The 8,797-nt window shown below is 45.4% G+C and overlaps 1 protein-coding gene across 1 annotated transcript; it reads left to right on the top strand.

The window, feature by feature from the left end:
* Positions 1-3,865: 3,865 nt before the first annotated feature.
* On the top strand, positions 3,866-4,804 carry LOC121463969 (olfactory receptor 2M4-like). Its single transcript, XM_041676565.1, has one exon. It carries the CDS (start codon positions 3,866-3,868, stop codon positions 4,802-4,804), a length of 939 nt encoding a protein of 312 aa, XP_041532499.1.
* The last annotated feature ends 3,993 nt before the right edge of the window (positions 4,805-8,797 follow it).

Here is an 8,797-nt window from a genome sequence, read left to right as displayed (position 1 = left end):
TTAGTTCTATAAATCTGTGTCCGGAGCTTTGGGGTTGGCGGGGGGCAAAGAGCACATCAAAGTCCTCCCAAACCAACACTTGCTCACACATTACCCCACAGCCTGGATTTGCAGAGCGAAGTAGAAGGTGAACTGTGGGGAGCTACTGTGGTGGGTACTGAGGAGAGGAGGGGGTGTCTGAGAGATGAAGGACTAACGGTGGTCAGGAACTGGGAAGAACTGTTCTGGCTTTAACCCTTTCTTCGGGTTCTCTAGAGAAAGTTGGGCTGCACGTAGAGAGACCTGGGTGCGTTGGCTGGCAAAGGTAGTGGAGGCAGGAAGATGGCAGTCCTAATTTTCTAGGGTGAAGTTGTCTTTATTCACCTGCTCTTAGGCTCTGGACTGAGTTCTACGGTCAACAAGTAGATCCATCGAGTCCAGGTTGCGTTTCGGGCTTCCTTTAAGGGCGCATGTCTACCGCTTGTTGTGTCTTAGATCGCCCTTCATCATCTTCCACCGTCTTCCGCCTCTACCCAGCTTTCCCGCTACTATCCAGATGAGAATAGTTATGGACCCAGATTGCTCTAAGCCAATGTGTATACACCTTTTTCTTTCCCTGTAACTCACCCGAGGAGCTGAAAAACAGTTAACAGCCAAGCCCCATCCAGATCCAGCAAATAAGAATCCCAGGAGGAGAAACCAACAAATATACTTTTTAATTTGTGTTTGGTCTTGTTTCATTTGTTATTAGAGACAAGGTCACATGCCCTTGGCACTGGCTGTCCTGGAGCTCTCTGCATTCCTCCTGGCTCAGCCTCCTGAATGTCAAGATTACAGATGTGAGCCACCATGCCTGGCAGGTTTAAAACATACACCAAAGTGTCCCATAGACACAGCTGGACTAAGAACCCCAAACATCTTCCTCCCTCACAAGTGCAAAACTGTCTCTGCTTGAAAAACGGAAGATGTTTATTTGTTCCTTCGAATTAAGCCTGATTAGCTAGCACATGGCAGCTGCAGTTACCACACAAAACCAAACAAAAGTTCCTGCTTCTGCTCAGCAAAACCCTCATTTCAACTCTGTGCAGCGTTCTTTGCCTGGCTTTGATACCTTTAAGTTTATATTAAGGATTCTCTCTCCCCCTCTCCCTCACTCTCCACCCCTCCCTCTCTGTGCCTATGAGTATATCTGAGAGTGTCTTGCTCTTTAGTCCAGGTAGACCTCAAGCTGGTGATCTTATAGGCATGCGCTATCATATCTGGTTAGGTTTAGTTAACATATTTAGTTGTATATATTCTTCGAGGTATAGTACGATGCTGTATGCACACATTACAGGATGCTTAAATCAAGCCAACACACATACACTCTGCCTCACACCCTTATTTCTTTCTGGTGAGAACCTGTATGTATTGCCACTGTAAGCACTGAACTCACGGCTGCTGTGAACTGTGAAGTATCACATTGAAGTATCACTGTGCTGTGTAGTAGATGACAAAACATGGTTTCTCCTCTGCACTGCAGTTTTGTGCCCTCTATTCTGATAGACGCTGACAGAACTTATCAACAGAACCAATATGTACACCTCTTCAGTCACCATTTAGAAAGTGAGTATTGGCCCAGTTCTTACTTTTAAATGGGGGTGAATGTGACAGAATAGTCACTGGTTCTAAGCAGTCTAGTCCACTTAGATCAAGCACCAAATAAAGCAAATTATATTTGACCACGACACACACAGACATGTCCCCAGTACCTGTTCTCATGTTTTTCAAAAGTCTAAGTATTGGGATAAGACAGTGGTTGACGTACACCCAGAGAGTCATGTCTGAGGTTCTGAGGCTCCCATGATGCCTTTGAGATTGACATTCATCTTTGTTCAGCACCTGCCTCTTTTGAGGAAAAAAAACAAAACCTCTCCCCACCCAGAAAAAAAGAAAAGGAAAACCTCTGAACAAAGATAGAAGAAAAGGACACACATGTTTATTATTGAATAAACCATAAGCCAGATGTGATGCTCCCATGGGGGTATGAATGCTATGAACAGAAAGAAGGGAAACTCAAGGTTTTGTATGCACAAACCCTTGTAATCAGGTATGCCACGTCCTTACACAGCTCCATGAATGAAGCTAGCTGGGGCAACAGGGGAATAAAGAAAAGACAGACAGACAGACAGATACGCAAAAAAGCTTGGATTTTGCAGACTAGGCTCTCTGGTGGAGAAGCTTCAGCACTCTGGAGTCTCCTTGTGTTTATTTTATATGGTTGATAGTGAAGTGAGGCTATTGTATAAGCTGATCAAGGCAATGGGGCTATGAGATACAGATAAACAAGGAGGCTGGGCTATTATACAGCCTAACAAAGAGGCAGGTTTACCTGTCCTGATAGGTGCAGTCTCGGCAGGGGAACAGTCTTCAGACTGTGAATGTCCGAGGCGCAGAAAGCTATGATGAACATTTTCTGTGCACACTGGCAATATTCACACTTGGACTAGGAGGGGAGGCTTTGCCATTTCCCTGAACCTAGCCCATGGAAGACTTTGCTGTTTTCCATGAGTTTAAGACACTGGGGTCCTTGATGTGACAGTAGCCATGCCAACAATACACATTTACACAGGATGCCACCCACTCCCTACACAGATACATGCACATTTTTTTTTTCAGGCAAATGGACATGTCCTCAAGGAAGAGGAATTGACTGCACCATTGTCACACACAGTCTATCTTCAATTTGCTTGCTGATTGAAGTGACAATCTGCTAGATAACTGGCTTTGTGTAAAGGAAAATTAAACCTCACATCTTCCTGAAAGGAAACAATTTTGTGTTCCTGAGTGAGGCGCCAGGCTCCAATCAGGTCCCCAATCTACCCTGACACTGAGGTAAGAGCACCGTTTTCCCTTCTTTTCTTCGTGTTCCTTTCTCCCCCTCCCCTCCCACTCTTTCCCAAGGAACACACTCAACTCAGGGTCTCAAACTTACTGAGCAAGGGCTCAACCACTGAGATACAATCCCAACCCCGTTTTCCCTTTTTTTCTTTCTTTCTTTTTGAAACAGGGTCTCACTATATGGCTCTGGCTGGCCTGGAACTCACTATGTAGAACATTCTGGCTTTGAACACACAGAGATCTGCCTGCCTCTGCCTCCTGGGTACCAGGATTAAAGGCCTGCGCTACCACACTACAACAAAGTCGCTAAAAGACATGCATCTCACAGAGCAGAAACGTACTTAGTTTCCTAAGGTAGGTGCTCCACGATAAGGAGGGGAGAGGAGTCTCTGCCCTCTTAAATGAATGAACATGTCTGTGTATAATGTACATGTAGTGGTGCATGTGACAGGGCACGGGCTTGGAGGTCAGGGACAACTCTATGGGGTCAGTTCTCTCCTTTGACCTTTGCGTGGCTTCTGGGGCTCACGCAGGTCTTACATAACAAGCACCTTTACCTGTTGAACCACCCCACCAGCCCTCTTCCATTATTCTTAACAAGGAGAATTTTGCTTTTTAATTGTATTGTCTTTATCCCTTCCATCCAAACTTCTTTCTCCTTTTGTCACTTGGGTCATCCAATATTTCACTTCCCTGTCTTTTAAATCTATAGCCCCTTTCCTCAAATTGTTCCTCCCACCTGCCATTTAGCCACCACTTATCTCTCCTTGTGCTCCCCAACCCCCTACCTGTTTCTCCATTCCATCTTCTCTCAGGAGAAATAAGGGTCCATTCATGCTGGGTACACCTGAAAAGAGCTATGCGAGAAAATGGACTTTTACTGCAGGAGGAAAGAGGAGGGCAGGACCAAAGGGCCAATCTTTGCCTTTTGGGAGGAAAACATTTGTTTTGTTTTATGCTACTGAGGTGTCCAATACATTTTTTTATCTGTTTGTCTCTCAGGGCCATGGCGGAGCAGCTCTGGAACCATTCCTCCTTGTCCAGCTTCATCCTTGCAGGCCTATTCAGACACTCGCCTTATGACTCCTTCTTCTTCTCCCTGGTACTTCTGGCCTTTGGGGCTGCTGTGGTTGGCAACATCCTCCTCCTGACACTCATCCAGGCTGATAGGCGCCTGCACACCCCTATGTACTTCTTCCTCAGCCAGCTCTCCATCATGGACTTGACAATGACATGCACAGTGGTACCCAAGATGGCAGCCAACTTCCTCTCAGGCAGGAAGTTCATCTCCCTGGCAGGCTGTGCCTCTCAGATCTTCCTCGTGGTCACGGTGGGAGGAGCTGAGTGCTTCCTCTTGGCTGTCATGGCCTATGACAGGTACGTGGCAGTCTGCTATCCACTGAGGTACCCTGTGCTCATGAACTGGAAGGCTTGCACTTCCCTGGCCATGGCATCTTGGATGGGTGGAATGGCAGACAGTGTGATTGACGTGGGGATGGTCTTCAGCTTCCCTTACTGTGGATCTCTAGAAGTGGACCACTTCTTCTGTGAGGTCCCAGCCCTGCTGCGCCTCTCCTGTGCCGACACCTCACTTTTCGAGGACCTCATCTACGCATGCTGTGTGGTGATGCTACTGCTGCCTCTTGGGGTCATTGTGGCTTCCTATGCGCAGGTCCTCACAGCTGTGATTAGAATGCCTGCCACGGAGGGGAAACAGAAGGCTCTCACCACTTGCTCTTCCCACCTGGCTGTGGTGGGCCTCTACTACGGGGGAGCCATATTCAGCTACATGCAGCGGGCCTCAGCTAGGACACCAATGGGAGATAGAGCCACTTCTATCTTCTACACTATCCTCACTCCAATGTTCAACCCACTCATTTACAGCCTGAGGAACAGGGATGTAATCAGTGCCCTAAGGAAGATGCTCGGGAGGTGGGGCAGGTAGGCAAGCCACCCACACACACCTTACTGCTCGTTTCTTGTCTTATCTGTTCCTTCCTCTGTCCAGGATTCCCTGTCATTCCCATTTTTCCTCTATGCCTTTTGGGGACCTCTCTGGCTAGGTAGGATTAGGCTGGGAGCTGGGAGCGATCTGTGAACACGTAGGACACCTGCGAGGATGATGATCGAGTACCAGATGGCTCTTGTTAGCCTCACATGACTCTTCCTCCTATGGGAACCAGCATTTTTTGAGGATTCAAAGCCAGTAGTGACTTTAAGAACTAGCAGATACCCTGATTATGTCCTTCGGAGGTTGGCAGACACAGCTTCCCTCTAGGCTACACAGTCATCTGGGGATGTGGCTCAGTTGGTAGAGTGCTCGCCTAGCAAGCATGCACAAAGCACTTGAAGTCTTGCCCAGCACATGAACCAGACATGTTAGCCAGTGTCTATAATCCTACCTCTTGGGGGGCAGAGGCAGGAAGACCAGAAATTCAAGGTTATTCTTAGCTACACATTGAGTTCCAAGACCAAGTCAGGAGCTGGCCCTGTTAAAAACAAACAGCAAACAAACACAAAAACCACAGTGAACCAAGATAGGAAACCTATTTACAACTCATCTGTGTATCAAAATTTGGTGCATAGAGCTTGGTTATGTAAAAATTGAGAAACTTTGGGCAAAGTCACTCGTTTGTGGACTTTCCATTCTTCATCTGCGCAACCCTGGTTGTTGATAAAAACCCAAAGTTCCTTGGCATTCACTAAAAACTAATTACTTTCTGGTGAAACTCCATTTTTATGTGTTCATTACTAGGAAACACAGTTTTGCCTCTTTCCCCAATCATACCTATTTTTTTTTCCTATTAAAAGATGGAGTTTGAGCATGTTGCCTAGGCTAACCAGGGCTCAAGTGTTCTTTGAAGTCATCTGATACTGGACTTTTAACACAACAATAGAAACAAGACTAAGTCATACACTACAAACAAGACAGGCAAATGGTGTTGCAACATGATTGACTTCAACTACAGCTAAAGAGAGAGCTCTGAGCCTCAGTCAGGATAAGGCTGCTGGTTGCTGAACAAATGGGAGCACTGGGCTTTTATTAACTTTGGGAGGCATAAGTTGAAATATGTTACAACTCCACTGGTCAGAGCCATGGTCTCAAAAGTTGGCCGTCTCTTGTGCAAGCTTTGTGACCTTGTACTTGGTGGGGTGATGAGCAAGGACTTTCCTCAGGAACTGCTGAAGTTCAGTTGGCACCATTGTCTTGTGCAAACATCCAGCTGTATAGGGCTGGAAGAATTACAATGTTTATGTTGACAAGAAGCCTAAGGTCAAGGTGGAAGAAACCCAAGCCAGCTCCAGTGGACAATGGACTAAGTTAATCATGCATTGCAATCCTGGACACATTTCTCAAATAGTCAGCATAGCTACATGAAGAGTTGAGCAGAGTCTGCTGAGAGGTTCTGAAGCAGCAAAGGACACAGACATGCTAAACGGACAGAGATGCCAAGCCTTGCATCCCAACTGAGCCATCGTATCAATATCAAAATGTTCAAGTGAAGAAACAGTGTTTTTAGCAAACACAGCTTCAAGTTTCTGCAGAGCGACCTTGATAATGGTTGTCATAACTCACACGTGAGAAGAGTTATCTATACTGAAGCTAGTGGGCAGCTGATGACGTACCACCCGGTTGAACTGTAAACACTCTGGCTTTCCAGATTAATCCAGTTTTTCACAGAAAAGCCATGGAGCAAGCGCAGAACAGAGGCAGAGGAGAACATAGATCATGTTTTTAATGTGTGACATGTTCAGAACCCAGAGTTTATTTTATTGCCTAGAGGTGGTCCCTATGGTAAGATTAAGATACTTACCTGATGGTGTAGTACCATGGTCTGTATTCTGTTAATTATATTTTAAATAAATGCTGATTGGCCAGTAGCCAGGCAGGAAGTATAGGCCGGACAACCAGACAGGAAGTAGAGGCGGGTCAAGGAGAACAGGAGAATTCTGAGAAGGAGGAAGCCCATTCCTCTGGAGTCCTGACCCAACCACAGAAGAAACAAAATGTGACTGCCTCACTGAAAAAGGTACTGAGCCATGTGGCTAACACAGATAAGAATAATGGGCTAATATAAGTTATAAGAGTTAATAAGAAGCCTGAGCTAATGTGCCGATCAGTTTATAACTAATGTAGACCTCTGTGTGATTTCTTTGGGACTTAATGATTATGGGAACCGGGTAGGACAGTAAACTCAGACAACAACCTGCCTTTGGTCTTTTATTATCTATCTATCTATCTATCTATCTATCTATCTATCTATCTATCTATCTTTGTTGTATTGGGAACTGGGTCTAGGCTTTCCACACAGTAGGTAAGGTCTCTACCATCAAGCTATTCTTCTAGCTAGGGCTTTGTATGTTAAGAATGGAATCTCGGTGTAGAAATGCTAAGAAAGCCATATGGTATTGATTAGTAGGTTGGCTTTCAGCTTTCTGGAGACACAGTTAACAAGCAAACACGTCTATGTTACTGTGCATGAAGAGCTGTTTGGCTTATATGCACATTTGGAAACAATTGCCATGGGATGTGGCACTCTCTCACAGTCAAAGTTCAAGCTATGGGGGATACAAAGACTACAAATACCTCACCCTACACAATCAAGATATTTGGGGGGGGGCAGTGCTACGGATTGAACCCCATGTTAAACACACCTTCTTCCATTAAGCTAATTCCTAGCTCCCAGAATGTTTATCACTGAAACCAAAGGTGAAACAGAAATGATGAGATTGCTGCAGACAGGAAGTAGCATTTCTTTTGGGGTTTGTTGTTGTTGTTGTTGTTGTTGAAGGTTCTTTGTATTATTTTGCTTTATTTGAGATGGTGCCTGGTACTGCCCTGGCTGGCCTCAGACTCTCTACACAGTCAAGAATGACTTTAAGCTCTTTCTGTCTCGCCTATGTGCTGGGATTATAGGTGTATACCTATGGACCACCATGCACAGGCACAGGAGTTGACTTCTGAAAAGACAGAGTATCCGTGAAGACAAATATTCAGGAGGGACTTAGGAAGTGCACTTCGAGTGTTTTGCCTTTGAGACAGTTGTCTCATCCCACTTTTCAGACTGGTCTAGCCTTGACCTTATTTATGACCATCCTGCTCTCCTGTCTCAGCACTCCCACCCCTAATTACTGAGATTACAGATATGCATCACCAAACCCAGGTCAAAAGATAATCTTTTAATATACGTTTTCAATAAAGACCTTCTTTAAACACATTGGACCAAAAGAAAATATCTACTTCATTCTTCTAGCACACTAGAGACACCAGTTTCCTGGACTTCATAGTATGACAGGTAGCATGTGGGGAAGGAAACATGGTCCAGCCCTTAGGGAGTATAGAGTCTGGGCCAGGATCCAGAGTGTTCCAGCTAGAAAAGGCCGCTGAAAATGAATTTTAGAGTGGAGAGACAGACAGAGAATGAGAGCTTCCTGGCCAGAGAGAACAGGGTCTCGTAATCCAGTGTGAGAAGTTAGAGCTCCGAACAAGAAGAGAAAATATTTGCCCTGGGGTTGTTTGTTGCTTATGTTTGGGAGCTAGGGACCCACTAGGCTGGCCCCAGTCTCATTGTCTGCCCTCATGCTGGGGTTACAGGTGTGTACCAAAATGCCCAGCTGGTCTGTTTTAGTAAGTCCATCCAGGCTGCTGTGTAGGGCCCACAGGGAAGTTCCTGCAGTAATCTGGGTTAGAGTTTGCAGAGTTTGGTTCTGGGTAGAAAAGAAAATGACCAGAAGTTAACAGGTTCTGGATACATTTTAAAGTTTAAATTAAAAGGCTTTTCTACCTTATTGTCAGAGGAAACAATCGAAACAGAGTAGCATTAGCTTAGAATGCTTATGATGGAATAGGGCACTCTGTATTTTTGTTGTTGTTGTTGTTTTGTTTTTTTAGGACAGGATTTTTCTCGGTAGCTCTGGTTGTCCTGGAACTCACTCT

This window comes from Microtus oregoni, unplaced genomic scaffold, assembly GCF_018167655.1.
Source record: "Microtus oregoni isolate MIOR12 unplaced genomic scaffold, Mior012 000027F_ref0000203, whole genome shotgun sequence".
Classification (NCBI taxonomy): Eukaryota; Metazoa; Chordata; class Mammalia; order Rodentia; family Cricetidae; genus Microtus; species Microtus oregoni.
Note: the sequence above shows the minus strand (reverse complement) of the source record. Positions and strands in the feature narration are given on the sequence as shown.

Excerpts from the sequence above, each read along its gene's own strand:
- LOC121463969 (XM_041676565.1), top strand. The coding sequence starts at position 3,866 with ATGGCGGAGCAGCTCTGGAACCATTCCTCCTTGTCCAGCTTCATCCTT.